We start from the raw sequence: 27,329 nt of genomic DNA, 5'->3' as shown, positions 1-27,329 counted from the left end.
TGGCGCCGATTTCCCGGGGAGGTCTTTCCCGGGCCCAGGGTGGAGACTGGCGAGAGACAGGCTGGAGCTGAGGCCAGGAAGCTCACTGCGCCGCGCTGATACCAGCCGGGACTCGCCCGCAGCTCGATGCTTGTGCCTGGCTCAACTCGTCCAACCTCGGAGAAAAAGCAGGTATGTGGTGGGGAGGAGGGGTGCGGAGGCCAGTGTCTTTTCGACTCAGAAAGTGAGGTGTCAGCGATTGCCTGAGCAGAATGGGCACGAGAAATGTAGGGCGAGTGCCAGCGATGCGAAAGAACTTCAGCTGCGGATGCCAGTTACGTGGGGGCGCCTGCCAGCTGACAGCCCAGAGTGCCGGGAAGAGCTGTGTGTTGATCAATGTGTTCCAAGGAAATGCTACTTGACAGGTCCAGGTCTCTGTGCCCTGTGTGGTATGTGGCCCGGGAGTGCCGCCTAGACACTGTCAATCCTCTCCTCACGTGTGCATGCAGCTCACGTCCTCCCTCCTTTTAAAGGGGCTTGCAGTGAGGGTAAGGGGGCTATCTCTTGTCAGTTTGCCCGAGGGCAGTGGGGATGGCGGGAGGGCAGCAGCTAAGTGGAAGCGGGGGTGTTCCACCAATCCCAACCAGAAAGAGGCATTTTTGAAATTCTCACTAATCCCAAACCAAAAGCAGGTGGGTGTGCGCCAAGGCAAGAAATTTAGTCAAGGGACAGGAACCCTGGCCAACCCAATCTAGCTGTTCTGAACATTTAATTCCCAACCTGGGTGCTTCTAGAATGGGGTTGAATTGAAGATTGTGGTGATACTTACTTCCCCAGGCATGAACATGAGAAGGTCCCCCAAGTTGGACCCTGTAAGTAAGTTGGATGAAAGGAGAGCTGGTTGAGCTGGGGTTGGGCACTCCAGTTTTCTGATGCTGTAGATTCATGCCGAACTTGGGTATTCACAGGGGCTGGAATGAGGACCCAGACAAGGGCGTCCTCTGAAGTGCATCATCAGGACCCAAGCTGAGTCAGTAGCCTCTGCTGAGACAGGGTGGAGGCACAGTTTCAGGGACTCCCAGTCTACAGGAAGAGCCATCGAGAAACAGACTGACAGCCAACAAGAGTACCAAGGCCTGAGAGGTTAAGAATCCTGCTCCTTCCTGTGACTGTGCTCATCCCAGTTCTGTGGAATACTCAGCACTCCTACAGGTAGAATGGAGCCACCCCAGAGCAGCTGGGCTTTTTCCTACTAGCTTGGGGAAAACTGTACTTGCTATATTTTTCTAGCAAAGGAGGAAGGAGCCCAAATAGACCTGTCTCTTCTCAGTTGGGTGGGCTGGACAGCTGGGACTATGGCAAGCCTCGTTTGCTCTTGCCAGTTATGGAACATACACCAGCTTAGTAAAGCATGGAGCTGTTCTCTGGCATTAGAACAGGGCACTCCAAGGGGTAGCACAGAGGCATTTTTTCCCCCTAGGAAGTTTCACCTGGGAAGTGCTACTAAAATACTACCATTAATTATAAGTGGAAGTATTGAATATAATAGTAATTATCACTTGTTGAACTCTTACTATGTGCCAGGAAATTGACATTTTATTAATCTTCACAACGGTGAGGTATAGTGTTATTATTATGACTATTACTCCTGGTTTACAGATAAAATAACTAAGATCCAGACAGCTTAAGTGACTTGCCCAGTGTTTCAGAGCCTAGAAGTCCATTTTGAAAGAATTTGGACTAAAAATCTGAGAGCTAGTCTCTTCTGCCTCTCACTATCTGTGTGCCCTTGAGCAAGCTGCTGTCCATCTTGAGGTCTTCTCTATCTCACAAGTAAAGGACTTAGACTAGCCCTACGGCTTTTTCCTCTTCTCTAATTCTGTAACTGACACCTGCTTCTCCCTATTTTTGCCTCAATTCCATCCCCCATCTCACTACCTTCTTTCCAGTTGTGTCAACTTGAATCCCCCTTCTGTTCCACTTCAAAATGTCTCCCGTTCAAAGAGACCTCTTGGATCCACTTACCTGGCACACATCCATCAGGACAACCCCTTGAGAAAGGGCCTGTCACTGCCCCTTTAATTTTCCCTGGGCTTGTAATGCATGTGAGTTGAGCTAGCTAGCCATCTCTGTGAGGTCAGATAAGATACTATATATACCAGAGTCAGTAACCTGAGCACTGGATTACCCAGCCTAGAGTCGTACTCCAGCCTCCGGGCTCTCCACTGTGTTCCTGGCCCAGCTGGGGAAGGAGAAGCCCCCAGATCCTGTCCTTTGCCCCCGCAACACAGGTTAGTAGCTGCCCCTTTAAATACCTGAGCTTCACAGGGACGCTGAACAGAGGGCCCTGGACTGTCTGTTTGGGGGAACATTTGAGAGATCGCCCCACCAGTCCTGGTGGGTGCTGTGGGCAAGACCAAAGGCTGGAGGTCAAGGACAGAGGAAGGATGAAGCCCTGGAGGACAGAGAGAAAGCTGTTCTCCCCTGGGGAGAAGACAACAAAAGAATGCCTGAACCTAGGAGGCTGGAAAGGGAATTTAAGGATTTCAGTACTGCCTGAGGGCCCATTTTCATTGCCTTTTCTTGGAAGTGTAGAGATGCCTACCCCTCCGGACCCCAAATCAAAGAATCACCCAATAGAGATACCACCCTGGGCCCACCCACTTCTTTTCAACAGACAGGAGTCTTGATCTAATCTCCAGTCTCTTTATTTTACCTCTTCTCCCTCCCCTCTCCTACCCCTTGGGCAGCTACTGAGAGCAAAAGACAGAAATGGACCCAAATTCTCTTAGATGACCTCCTGTCAAGGCATGTAAGACTACTAGGCACTAAACTGGTGGGTCACTGGCTCCTAGCCCCTCAGAGACAGAGCTGTTAGTGACAAGGCGGGGTGGGGGTGGGGGCTGGCAGTTAAGCCTCCTGAGGGCCTGAGATGAGTAGACAGATCTAGATCTCCTGGATGATGTGAGCACAAACATCCCCACCCCAATCCGTCACTCTACCTGCATTCTCCACACCTGCCAGGACATCCCTGGACTCTCAAGTTGACACTTTTGCCCAGACAGTGCCTGATGGGCTAAGAGTGAGGGTCAGAGAGTATAGATGGAGACAGGGCCCCTCTCTCATCCCACTTTGCCCTTCGGGTCAGCACATCATCAGTGAACCTTATTCCTTCACAAGTGACTATGGAAACCTCTGACATCACCACCGTGAAGGTTCTCAAGCAGCTGGCAGAACTAGCTGGTTCTCTTCACTCACCTGTCTTGGACACATGGGCAGGAGGGACAAAACTGGACCCTGTTGAGGCAGGCCTCTGAAACCCACTTATGGGCTTTCTATCCAGACAATGACAGGTCATGCCTTCAGCCCAGAAAGCAGGGCAAATCTGGGCAGAGAGGCACCAGGCAGACTACTGGGATGTGGGGCATTACTCATCCTTTACCATGAATGCCAGGAGTGCCTGGGATTCCTTGGGAGCAGGTCCTCCCCTGGCTGGGCGGGTTAGGGAGCCTTTCACATAAGCAACAGGAAATGACAGTGGCAGATTGCAAGGGGATTGGTTGCCCCTGGGGCATAGGTTTCATTTTAATCCGTGACTCACCTAGCCTGGGTACCTTGGGAAGTGAGCTGAGCTGCAGCAAGGGTAGGATAGGAGGCTGAGGCACATGTCCATAGAGCCTAGTGTCAGGGGACATGCAGGAGTTTGACAATGCAGGCGAAATAGAGGCCTCCTGGACCATCTTAATGCCGATCAATACTGTACTGGGGCTCAGGTTGCACCCGACTTTGCTTCATCCCCCTGCAGTGGAAACTCTGCAGGCTGCTCCTGCAGGAGTCTGTACCGACCATGTTGTTACCTAGACAGTGATGCCCCCACCCTCTGCCACAGGTCCTCCACCCTCAGCCAGCTCAGGGAGAGCTTGGGATGGTGTCAAGTGGGGAGCCAACTTCGGGGTGGCTATTAGGAGGACTGAACACAGGTCCCAGTCCAGCTCTGCCATTCTTCCCAGTGTGACCTTGGGAAATCCATATCACTTCAACAAACCCTGGTTTCCACATCTGCAAATGGGCATATTATTAATAGCACCTACAGCAATTTTGAGGATTAAATGAGTTATGATTTCCGAGAAGTCTTAGTGATATTAACTTCAGAAATATGAATGCTAAATGCTCCCTTTGAATGCTTCATTATTTAAATTTGTATTTTTTTAAATTTTGAATTAAAATATTTTTATTTCAATCTAATGTAAAAAATTAAAACTTCAAATGATGTTTATAAGTTTAAGGCCATTTTTCTTCCAAAAGAAGTAAAGCTTAAAACTGCACTAAGATTTTGGGGACACTGTATGAAGTGTACTTACAAGAGCACCAGGCATGTGTACTCAGCATGGTACCTGGTTCAGAGGTGTTCAATACCTGTTGGCCAGAGTGATGGTGCTTGGCTCACATATCCCATCAGGAAGCTAAATGCTCTGTGCAGAGGAATACTCTGCCCCTCCCAAGAGGGAGAAACTGAACAAAGTGAAGGGGAACTCTAGCAGAGCTGGGAAGAGTGGGGGCACCTCTGTGAAGATGGCATGGAGAAGGGGCTGGGCAGGTGGACCGCCCCTGTTGTTTGAGGTGGCAGGAACCTGGGGAGGCACCTCGTGGAGCCACAGGCCTGTACTTGCCAGCTCTGAGTAAACACTGAAAGGTCCTAGGCAGCAGAGGCCCCACACTGGATGGGGAGGGGGAGGGCAGTGTCCCAGCCAATCAGTTTGCCTCTCACTGCCCCATGAAAAGGCCATTCAGTTCAGGCTGTTGCTATGGCAATGAGGAGACTCACAGCCATGTGAGTGCCAGTCCTGTCCCCTTCTTGTGCAGCAAGGATATTGGCAGGGCCTTGGCCTGTTTTCCCACCCATGGTGTATTCTGCAGCCTCTAGAGTCAGCCCTGCCAGGTAATGCCAAGGGATGCCAACCCAAGCTGTCAGCTCACCTGGAAGGTACTGGCACTTTTCACAAGAGTGAAACAGGGCAGGGGTGGGAGGAATAAGCATGCTCAGGGCCTCAGCCCCAATAGGGACCCTCTCTCCAAACATGGGAACTGTAAGCCAGCTGTCAGTGTTTGAGAGGCAGCTTTCAGGGGGCTGTTGTGATAGCATGACCCCTCTCCCCCTGGGCTGCTGTAGGGAGCAAGGAGGTCTGTCAGAAGCAGGGATTTAGGGATTCTATGGCTCCACCTCCAGTCCCCAACCCTTCCCAGGGCTACTTATTAGCTGTCCCAGAGTTGTCTGTCCCTGTCCAGGCTCTACCTTGTATGGCCCCAGCACTTCTGCATCATCAGCAGTGCCAGGAGAGGTCATGAGCTCCAGGCATTGCCTGCAGAATGCCAGTTCCCTGGGACCTTAGTGTGGGGGTGGGGAGAGACAGCCTGGGGAAGAGGCATGAACTCATGCCCTGGGAGGGTAGTATCTGATTGGCTGCTAGATGTCCCAGAGCCCAGCTCCTGAGACCTGGAGTTTCTATGACTTTGAATTATTGATGGAGGTCTCATCAATAGTGAAACAGAGCAGAACTGAACCCAGCCTCAGCTCCAGCCCCAGCTGCCTGTGCCTCTGTCTTCCCCACGGCCTCCCTCAGTCTTCACTGTCTTCCTTCTCTGCACTCAAGAAAGTTAAGCACATGGGAGGAAAGCTGAATAAGGTTTCCCTACAGTGACCTTCCCTAAAAAGGGGTGAACGTTGTGCTGCAAGTAGGAGCACAATAGGCAAGGGAAGTGTACATGAAGGTTGGGAAAAAGACAGACAATAAATGTGGACCAGCCTGGACTGAAAATTGCTGGCACAGTCTTAGTTTTGTTCTAAGGCCTATATGGAAGTTGCCACCTGTTGATCTACCCCTGTACCTATCCCAAGCCTTGCATGGACTGAGTTTCTAGTGCTGTCTGCCAAGCCCTCAGCATGTGGGGCTTGGCACCAGCTCCTCTCTGCCCCAATGTGCTGAGCTGCCAGCCTGGAGCAGGCTGTGGGCTACCCAAGCCACTGACTGCTACTCAGCTAGACTGTTGTCACAGTCCACTCATCAGTTCATTTCACTGGGGGGTACAGGGAGAAACCTTGATGCTCAGGGCTGAGGTCAGAAGCCACCAAGACCAGGAGATAGCCAGCCCTGACATTATTTATTATAGGCCTACAAATGGAGGGGCCAGAGGGCTACCTGGCAGGGCTCGGAGAGGAGATAATAATCACTTTCACTATCCAGTGCTTTCACATGTTATCTCATTTAATCCTCACAACAACCCTGTGAGGTAGGAATCATGATGATGATGTTATACTCACTTTACAGGTGAGAAAATGGAGGCTTGGAAAGGTTAAATGACTAGGTCTCTGCCCTCCCAAGCCCCCCAAAGACCCCTCATGGCCCTCAGGAAAGGGGCCTGATCCTCCTTGCTATTCTCTCCAAAGTATCTTTGCCCTCCAGTTCCATTGAGATAAACCCTGTGTTTTTAGGGTGATGAAGGTACTCTGGGGTTCCCAAATGAGCCTTAATTTGATGGGGAGGCGTGAATCAAGGTAAAGTGTAAAGAGCATTATACTGGAAATCCAAAAGACCTGGATTCCAATCCCGGCTCTGCTAGTGTGTGACCTTGGGCAAATCAGTGTCACTTTTCCCATCTGTACACCAGGGAGGTTAAAATTGATGACCCTTTAGGGGCCTCAAAACTCCTTAATTCAGAGATTCTGTGTTCTTTCCCCAAATCTACCCCAGCTGTAAGGACTTGGGGTGGATACAGTGAGTTCTGCCTACAGTGCAGGATTTTAGCCTCTAGGGGGTCCCCATTGCATGTTATTGTCACCATAAGCAGTTGTGGATGGATGTTGGTTGGTTGGGGAACTTCTGGAAGGCCACAGTGCCCTAACTCCACTTAGAAGACTTATCTCAGTGAAGAGGGTGGGTTCTACCACAAAAGGATTCTCCCACCACAGCAGGAGACCATGTCCAGGGAAGAACTCGGACGGAATCTAGAGACCAAGTCAAGACCCCTCTCTGCCACATGCTTACTAACCTCCACCTCCTCCCAGCCCCCATTACTTCCTCTCATGAACCTCCTTTTCCTCACCAGGAATCTGACCAAATTATCCTCAGGTCATTCCAGCTCAGACTGTCTGTGGTTTCAAAAAGGCTTCTCCTTGTCCTGTAAGTCAGAAGACAGGGAAATGGTCTTAACTCTTGAACTGTCCAGTGTTCTAAGTCCACAGGATGTGGCAGTGATATCCCTCCCACTGGGGAGTTTCTATAGAAACTGAGAAGAAAGAGCTGATTGGATCTGGGCTGGAATACCATGTGTGGCTTGGAGGGCTACAGGAGAGGACAGTCCCTGCTCCCATGTTTGGGTTTTGGATGGGATCCCTCAGAGAGGCCAGGATGTGCTGAGACTGATTACCCTGTGTGGTTTATAAAAGCCAGTCACCTCTGTGCTCTCACTGAGGTGTGAATGCATGGATCATGCAGACCTGCATACATGCATGTGACACACATGCATAGGCATGTTTTTCAGTGGCAGGCCAGAATGTTGTGGAAATGGACTGTGTGGTCTCTGGTTGAGATCTAAGGTTCTGGCCAGCTGGGGATGGAGAGTAGGTACAGTGGGAGCCTGACTCCTGGCAGGGCCCTCTGACAACTGCTTTCCTTGTCTTTCAGCCCATGAGGCTCCCAGTCCCCACTGAGTGCAGTCCTGAAGGATGTCCCAGCTCTCCTCCACCCTGAAGCGCTACACAGAATCGGCCCGCTACACAGATGCCCCTTACGCCAAATCAGGCTATGGTGCCTACACTCCCTCTTCCTACGGGGCCAATCTGTCTGCCTCCTTCCTGGAGAAGGAGAAGCTTGGTTTGAAACAGGGCCCACCAACCAGCTTCCTCACTCGTCCCCATACATACAGCCCCTCCTCCATCCTGGACTATGAAAGGGGCCGCCCCCTGCTGAGACCAGACATCATCGGGGGTGGTAAGAAGGCTGAGAGCCAGACTCGGAGCACTGAGCGGCCTTCAGGGAGTGGACTCAGCGGGGGTAGTGGATTCCCTTATGGAGTAACCAACAGCTCCCTCAGCTACCTGCCCATGAATGCCCGCAACCAGGGGGTAACCCTGACCCAGAAGAAGTCGAACAGTCAGTTAGACCTAGTCAGGGATTTCTCCAGCCTGCGGACCTCAGATAGCTACCGGATAGACCCCAGGAACCTGGGCCGCAGCCCCATGCTGGCCCGCACACGCAAGGAGCTGTGTGCCCTGCAGGGGCTCTACCAAGCAGCCAGCCGCTCTGAGTACCTGTCTGACTACCTGGAGAACTATGGTCGAAAGGGCAGCACACCTCAGGTGCCCACCCAGGCCCCTCCCTCACGAGTCCCTGAAGTCCTCAGCCCCATCTACCGACCCAGTGGCCGTTCTACTCTGTGGGAGAAGGATAAGGGCCAGGCCTCTGGGCCCAGCCACCCCAGCTCCCCAGGGCGAGACACCATGGTGAGTTTGCCCTTTGGGGACCCAGTGATGGGCTGGGGAGGCAGCCACTGGTATAGAAGAACCAACTCTACCAATGATCGAAGCAGAGGTTTTCTTCCCAAACCTCATGGCGACTACAGGAAGTCATCTAGGCATGTCTGATTCCCTGATGGCTCACTGCCCTGAGATTCTTACCCTCTACTTTCCCACCCAACATGCCAGGGTCCCATGTAGGCTCTGCCCCATCCTGGACTGGATGATGAGGCCCCAAGACCACCAGTGCTCCCTGTGGTAAGAGAGGCCTCCATGCTCTGCTCGCATCTCTTCTGCTGCTCAGGCTTTCATTTCCCAGCCTGGAGGCCAGGCTTAGCATTTCAGCCTTGTCATTGGAGAAGAGGCACTCTCCTCTGATGGACACTGGCTGGATCAGGACCAGGGTGCCTGGATAGCAGTCCTTATCATGTGTCTTTGGAGAAATTTTTGTCTCAGGCTTTAGACAACCTAATACTTCTATATTCCAGTCCTATCTGGACTGGAATAAGGGAAGAGGCTCTGTTGGAGACTGAGCAAGGGCTGGCATGGTCTCACTCACATCTAATCCCTGAACACACACCCCTTGGGACACAGACTACATTCTATCTTTTCTATAGTTTTTTGTAACCCATTTGCTGGCAAGTGCTCCAAGGATAAGAAAGAAATGTTTATCTCTAGATCTCTCACCATGTACCTAGAGTAGCACAGAACTCAGCTGGCCTACTGATTGCATGTATGGATGGTGAGTGGGTAGATCAGTGGATGGATGGACAGATGGATGGATGATAGGTGGGTGGGTGAATAGATGGACAGGCTAGCACATGGGCAGGAGAGTTAGATGTTGTTTCTCCTTTACTTTATGTACCCTTCCCCTACTCCTATGACATGTTCCTTTTTAAACAATAGCTGCCTCACAAGAAATGTTGCTTAGTGGATTTATCCAAATAAATGGAGCAGTGGTGCATGATAGGGGTGGGGCTTTGGGTCAAAAACCCTGAAGTCTAGAATAACTAAAGATCTTGAGAGGACAACTTTGATAACATTACCTAGAGAGTTTTGGCCTTGGTGGGCTGTCTGTGAAGTGCTATGGGAGATACAAAAGCTTGTGCCTGCCAGAACATTTAGACCTTGACAGGGCAGGGTTGGCTACATTGGAGAGCTAGTGTAGAAGAGGAATGGGAAACCACAGAGCTAGCCTGGGAGACATATGTGTTCTCAGAGGAATGTGTGCTTGGGTTGGAGCATGATTCACTTGGACATGTCTGGTGTTGCTCATCTCTGGGGCAATTAGAAAGTGGATCTCAGTGGAGGGACTTAGGTCCTAGAGGTGTCTGAGGGGCAACCCCCTACTCTGCTCAAAAGAGAAGTGTTCTTCATGGTATGCAGTGCCTCAAAGTGGGGTCTGCAGGCTTCCTATATCAGAATCTCCTAAAGACTTAGCAATTCAGGGGCTTAAGCCCCACTTAGACCCCTGAATCAAACTCTCTAGGGATAGTACCTGGGAATCTATCTTTTCCACAGGCTCTTCAGGTCATCTTTAAGTACCCTGAGGCTTGTGCTGGCTGGGTAGCTCAGTTGGTTGGAGCATCGTCCTGATACGCCAAGGTTGCAGGTTTGATCCCTGGTCAGGGCACACGTAGGAAACAATCAGTGAATGAATGGATGGGTGGAACAACAAATAGATGTTTCCTTCCCTCTCTTTCCCCTTTCCTCTCTCTAAAATCAATTTTAAAAAATTATATACCCTGAGACTTGAAAACATCCTCTTCACAGAAAAGTACAGACCCCCCAGCTTTCCTTGGGGGGGCAGGGCGGGGTGGGGGGGGCATCAAGATTCTACTGGGACTCTGCCTCCTTCCCATACAGACATATTCCAAACCTCCCTGGAATCTGCTGCCCTCCTCACCATCCAAAGTGGACACCCAGGCCCCACCTTTCACCCCAGACCCAGGGTGAAGGGAGTTTTGAGAGAGGATCTCAGGGGAGTGGCAGATAGCCATGGGCACTTAGCCACCCTAACATCTCTCCTTCTCTTCCAGAAACAACTCACAACACACTTAAGTAATGTCAATAATGCCCTATCACTGAGTCAGTGTTCTACTCTGAGCTTACACTCAAAAAGATATTGCCAACCAGGAAAGTCCCCAGTGGATCAGTGGTGTAAGGCCCTGATTTAACTGCATCCCCTCTCCTCACCACTCTCATCCTTACTTCCTGGAGCTGAATGCATTTAGCTGAGATGAGAACCCCGCTCACGGGGCCTGGACCACTTCTTTCTAAAACTGGCTCCAGTTTTTCACACCTGCGTTTAAGGATCTTATATTCTCATTCATTCTCTTATGGGTGCTCAGCTTACTAGCACTGTAACCTCAGAGAAGTTCCTTAACTTCTGAACCTATTTCCTCTGTGAAACAAGTGATCAGTCCCCACTTTATAGTTTATCATGAGGAATTGAAGATTGTTTGTGAAAGGGTGTGGCATGTAGTAGGTGCTCAGTGAATGTTCATCCTCCTTATACCCTTCCAGGAGGCAAGAGATGTGTGAGCCTGGTCCCTGTCCTCAATGCACTCACATTTAACTTGGGGAAATAAGTTCTTAAAATAATTGCAATATGAGGCAGTCCTCATTGTTTTCAAGTGTCATAGGTCTTTTGTGGCTGGGATGGGCTGTGACTGCTGGAAGGAACAGTTTGCCTCTTTACCTTGAACACTTCTCATCTAAGCTCTGTTTCCTCATCCATAAAAGGGAACAGGCATACCTGCCCTGCCTACTACATAGGGATGTCATGAGGCTAAAAGTAAGAATGGATGTGGAAGACCAAAAGTCAGGGCAGTGTTGTGCAAGAGTTCCTGTAGACTTCGGGGGAAAGGTGACAAGAAAGGGGTAGTTGGCAGAGTAGGGAGGGGAGCAGTCCTGGGAGGATCAAATATGAGAAAGTGCATCCTGTGGAAGAATCCAGCCTGACCTGATTACTCTGGGGGCCCGGGGCAGCTCACTTGAACTACAACTGGCATTCATGTAGGAAGGTCAAAAGCAGGCCCCACCCAGGGTGGACAATTCTAACCAGACTCATTCTCCTCACTCAAATAACAGCCAACATGAACTTGTAATATCATAGACTCAACTGAGCACAGTAAGGAATTAGTGGAAGGAATTCTGAATAACCCTCCATGCTTGCAAAAGCACCAACAAAATGCCAATCTACAGGAGTGCAGCTCAGCCTGGGATGAGGGCTGACCCAGGCTCTACCTTCTGTTTAAATGCAGACACATTGGAGAGGAAGGATGTGATGGTTCAAAACCGGTAGTAAAAAAGAAAAAGAAAACTTTCACTACCCCCAGTGGGAACTCCAAGCCAGGTGGGTTGGCCCTGCAGAGAACCAGGAGCCCAAGCACCCAGTCTGATTATGTCCCCCTCTGTCCCACCTCTCCTGTTCCCTGGGCTTATGGACAAGCTGTTCCCACGGAGCCCTGCCAGGATTGTACTTTAAGCCCTACAATCCATCCTAATCCTCCTCCACTCCACTCCCTCCATCTGCTCCCTCCCCAGCCTTGGCATTCTGCCTGCCAGCCTCAGCCCTGCCTTCAGTCTGCCCTGCCCAGGACACCTCCTATCCCCAAGAAGAACTGGGGGTTGGCCCAGGCCATCCAGAGCAGTCACCAGGCCAGGCACCTGTTGCTCAGATGCAGAGCCAGGGACTGAGAGGCTCAGAGGCTGGCCCAGCCTATTGTTCCCATGCAGGCTCTTCCACACCCTTTCCCTCTGCTCTGGGACCTGTTACTAGGAGCAAAAGATCTCGGAACCTAAAGTACCTGGGTCCTATTTGCCCGTGGAGCTGCTGACTCATCTACTGAAGCTCTGAGTTCCAGCTGTTTAGTGACAGGGAGATTATATTGTATAAACTGAAGTCATGTGATTTTTCTCTTGAGTGGGACTTTACACTTGACTGCTGCCATGCAGTGAGGGGGGAGTACTCCACAAAGATAAGGATGACAGGGGCTGCCCTAGAGCTCCTGAGAAGTGTGACTTTCCTCTCTCATCTCTTGCTTTCTCACTGTTTATTCAGACATGCTGAACTGCATCCCTATTGTCTTTTTGTTGTTGTTGTAAAATTGTTAGTTTTATTTATTTATTTATTTATTTATTTATTTATTTTTAGAGAGGGGAAAGGAGAAAGAGAGGGAGAGAAACATCACTGTGTGGTTGCCTCTCACTAGCACCCCCAACTGGGGACCTGACGTGCAACCTAGTCATGTGCCCTGACTGGGAATCGAACCAGCGACACTTGGTTCGCAGGCTGCCTACTGTCTTTTTTATCCAGCTTGGCTGCCTGAGACCTTGGGACCTGTCCTCACCTAGTCAGCCACATTGAGGAGACTGAACTTCCTGAGGGTTTGAATCTGTGTTGACAGCAGGGAAAGGTCACTCAGAGGAGACCTTAAGCCAGAGGGGGACCCATGGCCAAGACCAGTACCAGCTGCTGAGAAAGAAAGGTCAGTCAGTTTGTGGTTTGTAGTTAAGAGTCAGCAAGACACTGATGTCTCCATTCCCTGAAGACTGTGTGGGCTGTGACATGGACAGTAGCCTTGGCACTGCCTTACCCAGACTCAGTTTCTCAATCAGTACCTGCACCATCCTCCACCCCCACCTCAGGATGTATTCATGAATTATGCGGTGCCAGGCTAGGGCTCAGCAATGCAGAAGTTATCCAAACCTGGCAAAATGTTCCCTGCCCCTGGAGTAGCCGCTCTACTGACCACTGGCTGTAAAAACGAACATCATGTTCAGGGCCCAGAGCTGTACACAGGCCCCCTGCACCCTCTTACCTCAATGGATACATAAAATGGCACCCTGAACAGACGTATAAGCAAGAGAGGGAAGCGTGTGGGCCTCTAGAATCTAGCTAGTTGAGGCCAGACTGCCCTGAGGCTCAAAGCAGTAGAGCTTTTGGCCTCCTGGGGTATGAGCGATGTAGGGAAGCAGGGCTTCCTAGTGGCCTTTGCCCAGCCCTCAACAAGGACTCTGAATTCCTACCAGTACAGCCAGTCACAGGCCACCAGTCTGTCCATTTGCAGTGATAATAGCAGCTGCGTGCAGGAGCAGAGCCACTAAGATCTAAGGAAGCAGGACACTCTCAGTCTTGCCCTCACAGAGCTAACTCTGACTTTATTTATACTCCATTCATGCCACGAAGGGTCTGAGGTGAAGAAAATTACTTATCCTACAGGGGAGGCAGACCAAGCACAGGCTCTGAGAAATGGCAGCCTCGGGTTACAAGAATGAACCCTGCTCAGATCAGGTCAGTGTATTTGAGTCAGAGAGGCAGGAAGCCAGAGTCAAATTCAGATCCCAGGAGACTAAAGTCATCCCCCAGTATCCGCTGGGGATTGGTTCCAGGACCACCCCCCTCCCATGGATACAAAAATCCACTGATGCTCAATTCCTTAAATAAAATGGTATTGTATTTGCATATAACCTATATTTGCAAATAGGCTATAGCAAGGTATGCCTACACATTACTTCATTCATGTAGATTCAGCGTAGTGCTCTGCATGTGGCAAATTCAAGTTTTGCTTTTTGAAACTTTCAGCATTTAAAAAAATATTTTTAATTTGAGGTTAGTTGAATCTGTGGATGTGAAACCCATGGATACAGGAGGCAACTATATATACTTTACCCATTCCACTTCAAGAAATGGCATTCAAGAGAAAGGGTCTCAAGGAGGCTTGGCTTGTTGAGAAACAAGCCACAATTCTTTGCTGGTTGTGCAGACCTGCTTGACAAGATGACTCTATGTGAATTATTTCCCCTCCTTCTAGGCTTCTCAAAGAGCTCCCATGTAAGAGCTTTCCTTGTTTGGGCCCCCTAGCTCCCACCAATGCCCATAACCTTCTGCATCCCAGAAAAAAGGAAGAGAGCATGCTAGCAGAATGATAGGACATCCTGAGATGGGAATAGTCACATCATTGGCTTAAGTCATAGGGAGACAGGCCAAATGCTCCAGTGGGGTGAGCACCTGTTGGATAGTGCATCCTACAGCACCCTAATTTAACATGCAAACTCAGACTCACCCCATCCTTTGAGGCTCAGTAAGACTTTCCATTATGCCCTGCAGAGCCTGGCCTGGCCCCTGTCAGAGATGAGATCAACACTATTTATTAATAACCAACAACTCTGTCCTTGGGGAGGTTTCAGTGTGATGGCACAATCAGCACGCAATCTAAGACCATTTACAGAAGAAAGATAAATATATTAAGATAAATTAATACAGTGTAAACAATGCCAGCATACTAAGGGTATGCTGTAATGGGGTATTTAAAGCTAGATGGAGTTCATTAAAGAAGGCTTTGTTTATAAGGAGGTACTTAACAGACACCAGGAAGGGGATGCCAAAATTTCTTCGTAGTTCTTAAAAGCATGAGTTTTGCAGTAGGACAGGTCTGGGTTCAAAGCCCCACAGTGTCCTTTATTAGCTTTGCAGCCCTGGCAAGTCATTTGAACTCTCAGGGTTTAAGGTTCTTCATCTGTAAAATAGAGGTAATAGTTACTACACCATCGTTATTATGTAAGTTAACTGGAATAATTTACCTACAGCACTTAGCCAGTGCCTGGCATTAAGTACTTAATCAGTGGCAGTTTTGTTTTTTTAAGTGAGAGAAACCAAATGCTGAAGCAGAGAAATAGGAGCAGGTTGGTTGGCAGCAGGGATCAGAAAAGAGAGGGTGGTGACAGTGGAAGGAGCCTATGGACAGACAGCCTCACAGACAGGGCTACCTGGGGTTTCTGGACTGGATGCAAAAGTCAGGTGCTCTGTAGGTTTCAGTGCATAAAAGTGATGTCATCAAATGCAAGCATTGCTATAGATGGTGTAGGACTGTGGTTAGAAAGAAGGGTACATGCAGAAAAAGGCTGTTGTGTTTTGTCCAGGGTCCAGGTTTGGTCACTGGGCGAGGGCAGTGACTGTGGAAATCACCCCTCCTAACAATAGCACCCTCTTTCACCACTGAGTAGAAGGCCCTGAAGATCTTGCCTCCTCCCACCACCACTGCTGGAACACATGCAGGCAACCATCTGTGCTCCCTTCTCCTTAGCATGAAATTGCTGTTTTGTGGGTGGTCTAGGGTACAGCTATACATGTGTCCTGAACACATCCCCATGTGGCTGTAATCATATGTGCAGAGTGCATGTACATGTGGGGATGAGCATGTGGAGAAGAGCAGAAGGAGGCCACAGATGAGTAACAGCACACTGCTGCCTCAGAGTATATTTTAAATGCTAAAAATACTGGCTAAAAATTGCAGGCTCCCAGGCAAGATAGTTTCTCCAGGCACATTCTGTATGCATCCCTGATAGGTGACAGGGGTGGAGCACCGTACAAAACACAAAGACCTATGATCTTCAGTCACTACTGCCCTTAGGGTCAGAGTTGTACCCTCACCCTCACGCCATTGTGTTACTTTATCCCCACCTCCAAAAAACAAATCAAGAGTAGAGATTCTGTGAGATGGAGTTGAATAATTGGATAGAAGAGGCAAGAAAAGGTTCTTACCTAGGGCCAAAAGGGACAGTGACCTATTGGATCTTATAACATGTGAGCACTGCCTCTCATTAATGGGCCAAACTAGGACTGAAGGGAGGAGGGGCGCTCAGTCTGGAAACCTTGAAAATCTACCTCATGGGCTCATAGGCCCCCACAAACTGTGTGTATGCTGAGTGCAAGAGAGCCTGAGCGTCCCGCCCAACCAAAATGCCGTACAAAACTTTGTATGTAAGTTCATTTTTCCCCTAAGAGACTACAGAACTTTCATCGGGTTCTCAAAATGATCTGCAGCGCCTCCCTCCCCCAAAATTTAGGAGTTGTGTGCTGCCTGAGTGGGGAAGCTCACGCGGCTGACACGCTCTTGGGGACGTGTCCTCTTGGGCCTCAAAGACAATTTTCCTGAGTCCCAACCCCGAGGCCGGTCCAGAGCTCCGTGTGCCAGTCCTGCCCTCCCCCCACGGTTCCAAGTCTCTGCGGATCGGCTGGGGGCAGCCGAGGTCCGAGGCAGACTCGCGGGAGGGGCAAGACTGGCTGCGAGGTGACTTCACTGCGGCTGCGCAGAGGTCGGCGTGCGGAGAAGGGGGCGGGGCTGGCCCCGCCCGCACGCTGACGTCGCCGGGCCCGAGGCGCCTACGGAGACCCCAGCTGGCTGAGGGAGGGGAGCTGGGTCCTGGGGCGTTTGGCGGCGCGTGCGCAGGAGGTTGAGGCGGGGGAGCGTACGGTTGGCTCGCTGGAGCGGTTAGCGACGGCAGCGGTGAGCCGTGTCCTGTGGCGGCCGCACCGGCCCTCGCGTCGGGGCTGTCGGACTGCGTCGTACAGCCCTGCGTACCTTTTGCCTACGTTAAACGTGTGGCGTAGCCCGCCGCTCTCCTCCAGCATGCGCACTTCGTACACGGTGACCCTGCCTGAGGATCCCCCCGCCGCCCCCTTTCCCACTCTCGCCAAGGAGCTGCGGCCACGCTCCCCTCTCTCCCCTTACCTGCTGCTCTCCACCTTCGTGGGGCTCCTGCTCAACAAAGTCAAGGTACGCGGGGCTCCTTTTCGGGGCCCCCACGAAGAGGGCCTGGGGTTTCTCCCTGTTCCCCGGGACGCTCCCGTCTCCCCTTGCCCTGAGTCTGCCGCGCGCCCATTGCCGGGGCACGAATTCTTCCCAGCCCCCGTCCCTCCTTTCCCAGGGTCTCCTGGCAAGGAACGCCCCCACCCCAGGTGATTTCGCGCTTCGTCACAACTCTCCTCGCTTCTTCAGGTCACGGCCCCTGAATCCCCCAAGTCTTCCTCCTCCGCCCCCCACCGCCATTACCCCTAGCACCACCAGGTCGTTCTTGGACTCTATTCCCGGTGCCCGTCGGGACAGGTGCAAGAAAGCGGAATCTTGACTAGTTCTCGAAGGGAGAGAGCACAGGCAGCACGCTGCACTCACTCTGCAGGTGTGGCTGCTCCAAGGCCAAAACCCTGCAAGAAAGGTGGTCAGAGAGGGGCTGCCTCCCGCACCCCCACCAATCCCACAGGGCGCCCTCCCAAGGTTGGTAACAGGAATCTTTGACCCTATGAAGGGCAGAGGAGTTTCAGACCGGTAAAAAAGGGGCAACTTCCTTTTTCTTTCCAGATCTCCCCAGTTCTGCTAAGTGGGCACCTCAAACGAAGTAGCCAATCTAGAGTAATGCTGGAGCTAAGGGGTGGACACTGACCACTTAGGGAAGGAAGAGCGTCCAGATCTTATGTAACAGGCACCAGCTCCTGTGTTGGTAGTGCATGCACTGCCCCTGCCAAGGCCACACCGGGTTCCACGGCTGTGGCCAGGACTCCTGGCTGACCCTCGTGGCACAGGTGAAATAAGCAGGAAAGCCCTTTATTGGGGTATTGAGTTTGAAGACACAAACCTCAAGCAGCCTTTCTTATAGGGACCATATACCCAGGTGTTTCCTCTGCATTAACTCCCTGCTCCTTCACTCAAAGGTGAATCAGATCTGTTTGCTGACTGTGAAGGTGGTATCCAGTTTCTGAAACAGTGGCTGCTACCAAGTCAAAATTCAGTTTGCTGTTGGCTAATATTAAGAAAATTCCTGATCCCAACTTTGTCAACTCTGCACATGAGTTCCAGCATACCAGTTAGAGTCATTTCCTTCTCTCCTGGTGAGAGGCTGGTGGTGCAGGGTCTCTCCCAACTCCTGTCTAGCTTCTGTGTCAGCCCTGAGGCAGGATTGTTTTCTCAGTAAGAAAGGTCACTCCCGAGACATTCTGTTCTTCACTGGAATGGAAAGTGCTGACTTTCCCTGGAGCTCCTGATTGCCTATTCATGGCAGAAAAATATCTGGCTGGGCATGCAGCAGCCCTGCTCTCCCCTCCATTCCCACCCCTTGACTCCTGTTATCCAGCCACCTTCTACATAGAGTACTTAAAAATTGCCATGTGGTTTTGAGCTCAGGAAATTTTAGACAAAGGCATGACCCTCCCCGCCACACACACACCACTCCCCCCAAAAACTAAGGGTCCTAGCAATGCCTTATAGGAATGTCTCCCCACCCATCAGGCCATTAGTAGGGTTAGATCCTCAAGAATAGTAACTATGGGTGATGACAGGTTCTTCTTGACCCTCTCTTGGCTGTGTCAGAGTGTCAACACCATGGATTGCCCCATCCTCTACTTTCTCAGCTGAGAGCCCACATTGGTGGATGTTGACATGGTCACCAGTGGTAGAATGCTTTGCTTCTACAGCCTATATAGACAGATGCTGTCTGAAGCGCATGGGGTAAGAACTAATTAATAAAGCACTGCCAAAAATGTATAGAGTGGGGATTCTGTCATGGGCCGCCTTTAACATTTAGTTCTGAATGTGCATTATAGAGACTTCTGCAATATATTTATTGGGCCCAGGGGAGTCCTTCTCTAGGTCTTCCTGAAAATGCTGATAAGGGCTTTGGCCAGGGAATTCTTTCCATTGTGACACATCAGAGTTTAGACTGTCAGACATGTCAAATTCAAATTTTGTGTTTGGGGCCATATACTGCTAGTCTTTGCAGAGTTCTTCAAAGATGCTTATACCCCACCTGCTGCCAACAGGCATTTCTTTCTAGCTACCGGTGGCAACCAGATCTCTCTTCTGGATATAGTTCCTTCCCTAACTGTTAGAGTTAGACCTGATAGCTGGCGAGAAGGGTTCCTTTTACTTGTGGGATCAGCATGTCAATTCCTGAGAAAAACCCTCCTTTGGCCTATCTTTCCTCCCCACCTACTGGCACTGACAACCACCTGAGCATTGAGCTGTCAGCACAAGGCATGACTAATTGTAGCTGAGTTATTTCAGGCTCCTGTTTTGATCAGGGTTGAGCTAGTTGAGCATGCCCCAGCCAGTGTTGCTCCAGAGTTGCTTGTTCCCAGGCCCCTTCCCTAAGAGGGAGTGGCAGGTTCATCTGTAGACTGCTTCTTAAACCCTTTGAGCCTGAGGTTTTCTGATTCCTTGTAGGTAGGGCCAGAATTAGCCATTGATCTGGACAAACCATGCTCAGAGTCCTCCACTAGCACCTCTTCTCTCTCCAACCCCCTCACCAGGCCTCCACAGTAGGGACAAGAGCAAGAGTGGCACCTTTAGCCAGCTACTTCTGCTGGTCATAATCTGGATTCCCAGCCAGTGGCCAGTCAGAATGTTGAAACTTGGGCTAGGCAGGGAGGATTCTCCCAGACTTTAATCAGCCCTCAGGAGCTGAGCTTACCTAGAAAGAATTCCACCTGTCTGACCATTCATAATAACAGGCTAACTTGAGGTTGCCACTCCTGCTAAAGATCTAAACTCAGTTAAAATATTTTGTCATTGAACTTTTCAAGACTTCTTGAAGTGCCTATTATGACAGCTGCTTTAACATATTGAACATCTAGGGATACAGATATTTGAGATAGTGTCTGAATTTGGGACCTGAAATTTCTTGTAGTCAGAAATCAAATATATTCCCAAATATATGAATTCCTAGTCTCTAGTTCTAATCTCCAGTCTCCAGTATGGCAGAGAAAGAAGAGTAACAAGAAGATGGGGGAAAATACATAGTCAATATTAGAAAGCAAAGCCGTGAATAATATTTTTTGTTGTGTATTGAAAATGACAGGCATTTCTCAGTCCTCTTTCCTATAAAGTATGTAGACTAAAGTTGAAGAGAGCATAATATGTGTGACCTGTTGTTCAATGGCTCCAAGTGGCAGAGAGTTGTATGAGAGAGCCTAGCACAGGCCTAAACTCTTTGCCTTCAGTCTCATATGCCCTGTGTTCTCTGCTTACAGAATTCTAAGAGTGCCCAGGGTCTGGCTGGTCTTCGAAACCTTGGGAACACGGTGAGTTCTTCCCAGCCTCCTTGTTTCCTGGGGCTACCCACTACTCTCCCAACTGCAACAGTCTAACCAGAGTCCTCTCCAGGCTCTAGAAGACTCCCTGCCCCCAGCAGGAAACACTGCTAAAAGGAGATTTCCTTTACTCTCAGTCTAACCACTTTCCAGGATCTTTCTCCTTAAGAACATCTGTTACTTCCCACCCACTTCTGTCCAGCTCACCCATACCCTTTTATACACTTCTATAGTCAAAACCAATTATGTCACCTGTATCAACAGTAGGAATTTGCCTCACTTCTGCCCCTTTCACTTACAAGGAAAGGAACTTGAGGATGAGGGAGGATTCATTTCTGGGGTAGATGAATCTGAGGGCCTTTGGTACTAAGTAAGTAGAGATGCCAGACAGGGTCTCTCTTCCCTTCCTGATCATCTGGATCATGCCTTGCAGTGCTTCATGAACTCCATTCTTCAGTGCTTGAGCAACACCCGGGAGCTGAGAGATTATTGCCTCCAGAGGCTCTATATGCGGGATCTCAGCCACAGTAGCAATGCACACACAGCCCTCATGGAAGGTAAGAAACCCATCCATGGACACTGTCCTGCTTCCCCTCTAGACACTTTTTCCACTCTACTATTACTGTACTACTAATTGTGTTTTATATGTACCTCTCCTGTTCTGTCTTTGGCTACTCTTTGTTGGGATTCTAGTTACAGAGTTGCTTATAGAAAATATTTCACCTGTCTTCCACCCTCTACCCTCTCCTTTTAATAGAGTTTGCAAAACTAATCCAGACCATATGGACTTCATCTCTTAATGATGTGGTGAGCCCATCAGAGTTCAAGACCCAGATCCAGAGATACGCACCACGCTTTGTTGGCTATAAGTAAGGGCCTTGCAGATGTGCTCTCCAGGTGGGTGGCAGCAACAGTAGCCTCTTGGGACAAGAAGGATGGCTCACTTTCTTTTCTTTGGGTTTAGTCAGCAGGATGCTCAAGAGTTTCTTCGCTTTCTTCTGGATGGGCTCCACAATGCTGTAAACCGAGTAACAGTGAGGCCTGAGTCCAACCCTGAGAACCTCGATCATCTTCCGTAAGTAAGAGGAGAAACCTGTGAGAAGCAAAACTATGAACTTGAGGTGTTTTGGTTTTTTTTTAACTTCTTCATGAGTAATTATTTGAGGGGAATTTTGAATATTAAGGATTTAGATTGATAGACCCTTAAACTTATGGTTTCCACTGTGACACAGTTGTCTTTCTCTCTGGTTCCTAGTGATGATGAGAAAGGGCGACAGATGTGGAGGAAATATGTAGAACGGGAAGACAGCTGGATTGGGGGTAAGTGCATGAAAGAGGGGAATGCCTGCTTTTGCCTAAACAAAGCATGAAAAGGCCCAAGAACTGTTCTCCCAGACAACCCTATTTCTGCCCAGTGTCCAACAAACTGAGGCAGGAGCAGTGAGAAAGGAGCCATGTGCAGAAGACCATGTTCTCACTTCCTCATGTGTAAGCATCATGTGTCCTCTTCTTCCCAGATCTCTTTGTTGGGCAGCTAAAGAGCTCCCTGACGTGTACTGATTGTGGTTACTGTTCTACAGTCTTTGATCCCTTCTGGGACCTCTCACTGCCCATTGCTAAGGTATGCACCACTATTGTCCCACTTTTGAAACTCCCACTTTTATCCTTTGGTGTTGTTGACCTCTGACCTTTACTGTTTTCTCTTCTAGCGAGGTTATCCTGAGGTGACTTTAATGGACTGCATGAGGCTCTTCACCAAAGAGGATGTGCTTGATGGTGATGAAAAGCCTGTACGTCACCCTTTTGTAATAGCAGTTTCCAAGATTGCTCTCTGGGAAGACACTGCCACCACAAATCCAGCCCACGAGTTCCTGGATTCACACAGCCCTCTCCAGTTCTGTTTGTCATGTCTTTCAGACGTGCTGTCGCTGCCGAACCAGAAAACGGTGTATAAAGAAGTTCTCCATCCAGAGGTTCCCAAAGATCTTGGTGCTACGTATCCTTAAGATTCATCAAGGCAGACATTGACTTTCTAGAGGGAGACTGATGACAAGGGGCCAAGGTGAAGGCCAACAGAGTAAGAAAAAGGGGGACTTGATATCTTTTCTTGTTTGTTCTCCTGTTACCTGAGGGGTACCTGCCCTCTTAGTACCCACTTTCCTTTACTTTGATACTGTTCTTGCTATCCTCCCCGTCTGTCCTTGACACACATCAATACCAGATCTGAAGCGGTTCTCAGAATCCAGGATACGAACCAGCAAGCTTACAACATTTGTGAATTTCCCACTAAGAGACCTGGACTTGAGAGAATTTGCTTCAGAAAACAGCAGTGAGTATTTTTCAGCAGGAAGGGAAAAAACAAGGCACCAGTATCTAAAACACAGATGGGGGGGCCAAGAGGTGGAGGGAAGCTGCTTAAGAGTGAGTTTTAAAAACTGGGAACAGAGGCAGGAGAAGGAGGAAGTGCTTCCAGGCTTTGAAACCTTGTTTCCTCCTCAGACCACGCTGTTTACACCCTGTATGCCGTGTCCAATCACTCCGGAACCACCATGGGCGGCCACTATACAGCATACTGCCGGAGCCCAGTGACAGGCGAATGGCACACTTTCAATGACTCCAGGTAAGACAGATAGATATCTCAGACAGGCTTCCTGGCTGTCAGACACCTGTACCTCACCAATCTGTAGGGCTTCCACCTTGTAACACTGAGTCTGCTGCCCATTAGAAGGATCTTTAGAAGATAACAAAAAAGGTTGGCCCTGGGTATATACTAGAGAGATTAGAGATGGACCCTCACAGTCTCTCAGTCCATCAGCTCTGTCCTGATAGCCAGTGCTCTGACTTTTCCCTGCTCTTTCCACAGTGTCACACCCATGTTCTCCAGCCAAGTGCGCACCAGCGATGCCTATTTACTCTTCTACGAATTGGCCAGTCCTCCCTGCCGTATGTAGCAGTGAGGAGCTACATCCCTTTCTCCCTTCCTCATGGTGGTGGCCCCACACCCTATGTTTTTTTTAAAAAAAAACAACAACAAAAAAACCCTGACAAATAAGAGAAAAATGAAGTGAACTAAAGCTGCCGAGCAGGAGTTGCTATGGCCTGGTCAGGATCTGGAGCTGAGAGCCAGGTGCTCCTGAGCCACGCCTAGCAGGGAAGATCCACGGGACATGGAGAGCAGATCCAGCGCAGTACCCCCTGGCTTCTCTTGTTTGCAATTTTACACTTTTGGGTTTTTTCCTGAGTGTAATAAACAACAGATCCTCCTGAGAAGATAGCGCCTTGTGGAACCTGCTAGGAGAATCACTGCCTGGAGGAACCACACTTGAGCCTGGTACCGGTCTTCACCTGGACCCTGCTCCCTGGTCCAGAAGCAAGAAAAACATCCATGGGCCAAGGGCCCTCTGTAATGCTGCTAATTCTACGGGGGCAGACCAGGGAACATCTTTGAAAGAAGCTGTCCTTGGTTTTCAAAAGCCCCGTTTTTAAAAATTACCCTAACGTTTTCAGACTAGAAATGTTTTTTCCTTCACACCTCTTCACAGCTGGGATGTTGTGCAAGTCAGTTTTTTTTTTAATTCTTCAAATACAACTTTTCTAATGCTAGGTAGGTGTTGTCCAGGCCCCAGGCACAGCCACAGTAGACCTGGGATCTAACAAGTTTGGGGGTTTTTTTGTTATTAGAGATTTTTAAAAATGTTTTGAATGATATCTAGTTGCCTCTAAAAATTGTGCCTTATAGCATTTGGGGACCAGGGGGCAATTGTCCCTCCCTGAAATATCCCTTAGCCACTTCCCTTTTCCTCATGCCATGTTCAAGATAGCTGAGAGAGGTAGGGGTTATGCCCTTAGCCCCTGGCTTGTTTGCATGGCAGTGAGATGGAAAAGAGTAGGTAAAATAATATTTCTTATGAGAATAGTGTATCAAGTTCTTCCTGTCCACTTCCTCTAATCCACCCCTGGTCTACTTCCCAGCTGTTTGAAGGATAGCATAAGTTCCTTATCCATAGAGCTTCTGTCACTTTTAATTTGTTCCCTCTTAACGTGGTTTTTCTCCCTGACCTGCCTTCCTCACCCCTACCTTCTCAGAGCCTCCTGGACCAAGTTTCTCAGGGATCTCCATGCCACTCCTCAGCTCCCCTTGGCATCAGTTTTCAGTCCTACCCTGGGGGCTAGAGCTTGAGTGTTTTGAAACATCTTGCCTCAGCCCTATGATTTTTCCCCATGGGCATGATTTTGCCCTAAGCAGTTGGGTAAACTTCTTTGCTATCCCAGGAAGTAAAGCTGTTCAGCGCCAAGGCAAGGAGCTCTGGGCATGGGGTTGGCCTGGCTTGTGCCCCTCGGAGTCTGGAGCTTTCCAGTGCTTCCAGGAGGAGGCATCAGAGAAAGACACCCTGAATTTAACTGGCCTGACACCTTTCTCCGGGGAAGATCTATGAACCTGAGCCAGAGGGCTGGTGTACACTTGTTTACTGTGTAAGCAAGAGTAGAATAATATCTAATGTACAGTGGAAACTTGTACAGAATAAATAATAACTTTGAGACATATGTGATGGGATCTTGATTGGTGGGGGCGGTGAACCCAGAAAAAGCTCTTAGCATATTAGTGGCCAAATATTTCACTGCTTCAGCCAGATTATATAATAAATTTTGAGTTCTGGGGAAAAAATTACCTACTTCTTAGTCTGAACTTTTCTGTTAAAAAGCTGAAATAGTACATATTTTGAGTACATCTGGATTCACTGATAAACATTTATTGATATTTTAAATGCCACATTTGTTTATATACTCTGAATTCTTTTGAGGATAACATTTAGGGGTGAGGTGTCATACCACTATTTGTAACTATTTCAGCATGCCTCTCCAGAGCACAAGGACATTCCCACATAACCTCAACACGTCACACCTAAGAAAATTAGTATATCTAATAGACATTTCTTTAAATGGACTGCTTTTCTTTTAAAAGACTTATTTTTAGAGAGATGGGAAGGGAAGGAGAAAGGGGGAGAAACATCAATGTGTGGGTGCCTCTCACGTGCCCCAAACTGAAGACCTGGCCTGCAACCCAGGCATGTTTCCTGGCTGGGAATCAAACTGGTGACCCTTTGGTTTGTAGGCTGGCGCTCAATCCACTGAACCACACCAGTCAGGGCTGGACTGCTTTTTTATTGCTGGGATGGGCACTCTGGTGCTTCTCTGTTGACATACTTGGGTGCCTGTACCTCTGACCTGTTAGGAGCTAAAATGCCTCCAGCAGAGGCAGAATACAGCAAAGTTTCCTCTTAGAGCAGAATGGGGCTCTATCTGGATGTGTAGTGATCAAAGCTTGCTCCTTGATCAAAGATTGCAACTTGCACCACTGACACCTAGAACAACTGTGTTTACATTAAAGGTTTTGTTCTCTAAAGTGCCTTTTTCAATACATCATCAGGTTGAACCACTTAAAGAGATTGCCTCTGGTGCAGTCAATGACTTGTCTCCTTTGGTTTTATCTTTTTTAAGTCTTAATACTGTTTAGTTTTTCCATTTCTGCCACAGATCTTAGAACTTGAGAAGCTGGAGTCTCCACAGGTGGTTAAGTCTACAGTATTTCATTAGGATTTTTCCTAATCGCTTTTACTTCTTGACACTGAAAAACCAAGGCCTGTTTATTCCAACCTTGCTGGGACAGCAGCACCTGCTGTCAGATTCACCTAATAGGGGGAGACTGAGTTGGGGACATGTTTTTTGTACATTTTCCAAGAGTAGAAAAGAGGGACTGCAAACAACAATGACTCAATCACCAGCATTTCTCCCTGACCTACCTGACCTACGCTGGGAGTCACCTGGACCAGAATAAGGTTTTAAATGTCATTGATTTTCCCCAAACCATGGGTGAAAAGGATTGCCTACAAAAATGGAAGCATTAGACTTATAGCAAAGTGGATAGGTGAACCTCCAATCAATGTAAGTTGCTATACCTCTCCTTTGAATAGTTTTTTCTAGAGGTTGAGGCCCCCTACAAATTTTTGCTCTTTCACTGGAGAACAGACAGGAGGTAATATCAAGGACAAGACTCAGCCCACTACTCTACCCTTGTTCCCAGCTCTCCCTTCTGTACTTAACCTGTGGCGCTTGCTCATCCCTGTGGCAACAGGTTTGAATGCTACATAGATCCCAAACAAAATCTGTCCCATGTTTCTTTATCCATCAGCTTTGCCTCCTAGCAACTGGGATTTCTTCCCCCATTCTCTGCTTGCATTCCAGGAGGCCTCTCCCTGGGGGAGGTGCTCCCTTGCAACTGCCCTTGTGTGACCTTAAACAAGAACCTCCCTCTTTCTGAGCCTTAGTGCCTCATCTGAATGAAGGAAATTGGACTAGTGGACCTTGAAGGTCTCAGCTCAAGTCTTCTCATTCTAAGTCACTTTTTCTCTAATTACATGCCTCAAGTTCTCTGGTTCCAATTTATAAAGTTAGTATATGTATAAAAATATATATAAGCATATATATACTTTGTAACAAGTGCTCAGAAATACATATTACTTTTTTCCCATAAAACTTTAGAGTTAGGATCACAGAAGTCACCTTGTCTATGTTCTTATTTTGCCAATAAGGACACAAGCACTAGAGAAGTCTTGCTCAAGTCCTCCAGCTTATGGGTGGCAAAAGCATGAAAGAAACCAGGTATTTTGACTACCCTCCCAATTCTCTTCATCTGAATACTCTGCCTTTTGCGCAAATAATTTACGGGATTTTTTAGGACTTCCTGCAGCAAATTTCCAACCCTGTGTCTTAGAAACTGAACTGAACAGCAATGTAACAAGGGAAATCCTCTGACCCTATACATCCACACCTACCCAATAGCAAAACCAGCATGATCTATTGCATACCTGGCCCTAACAAGTCTGGGCTGGGCCTCTCTGAGGGTCCCCATTGCTCTGGACAGAAACAAGCACCTGTAAAAGGAGGCAGGAAGCAGGAGAAAGCAGCTGC

The 27,329-nt window shown here is 49.0% G+C and overlaps 1 protein-coding gene across 5 annotated transcripts; it reads left to right on the top strand.

The window, feature by feature from the left end:
• The first annotated feature begins 27 nt into the window (after positions 1 to 27).
• Positions 28 to 24,905, top strand: USP2 (ubiquitin specific peptidase 2). 5 transcript variants are annotated; one of them, XM_090266106.1, is made up of 14 exons: positions 118 to 171; positions 948 to 1,191; positions 7,662 to 8,479; positions 20,301 to 20,351; positions 20,794 to 20,917; positions 21,118 to 21,229; positions 21,325 to 21,435; positions 21,616 to 21,680; positions 21,878 to 21,981; positions 22,070 to 22,150; positions 22,278 to 22,356; positions 22,582 to 22,689; positions 22,860 to 22,980; positions 23,224 to 24,905. In XM_090266106.1, exons 3-14 carry the CDS (start codon positions 7,703 to 7,705, stop codon positions 23,309 to 23,311), a joined length of 1,821 nt encoding a protein of 606 aa, XP_090122232.1. In that variant the 5' UTR covers positions 118 to 171; positions 948 to 1,191; positions 7,662 to 7,702; the 3' UTR covers positions 23,312 to 24,905. The 5 variants fall into 5 exon arrangements, with proteins under 5 accessions (XP_090122234.1, XP_090122231.1, XP_090122232.1 ...); XM_090266105.1 differs by lacking the exon at positions 948 to 1,191 and having other exon boundaries at positions 110 to 171; XM_090266104.1 differs by lacking the exons at positions 118 to 171; positions 948 to 1,191 and adding an exon at positions 2,158 to 2,270.
• The last annotated feature ends 2,424 nt before the right edge of the window (positions 24,906 to 27,329 follow it).

The sequence above is a fragment of the Furipterus horrens genome, unplaced genomic scaffold (genome assembly GCF_987537825.1).
Source record: "Furipterus horrens unplaced genomic scaffold, mFurHor1.1.pri manual_scaffold_2, whole genome shotgun sequence".
NCBI classification, from domain to species: domain Eukaryota; kingdom Metazoa; phylum Chordata; class Mammalia; order Chiroptera; family Furipteridae; genus Furipterus; species Furipterus horrens.
This window is presented reverse-complemented; position numbering and strand designations above follow the sequence as displayed.

Bases quoted from the DNA above. Each gene is read 5' to 3' on its own strand.
- USP2 (XM_090266105.1), top strand. From the start codon at position 7,703: ATGTCCCAGCTCTCCTCCACCCTGAAGCGCTACACAGAATCGGCCCGC. The intron at 21,982-22,069 runs GTATGCACCACT...TTTCTCTTCTAG, and splicing joins TCTCACTGCCCATTGCTAAG to CGAGGTTATCCTGAGGTGAC. The intron at 22,981-23,223 runs GTAAGACAGATA...CTCTTTCCACAG, and splicing joins CACACTTTCAATGACTCCAG to TGTCACACCCATGTTCTCCA.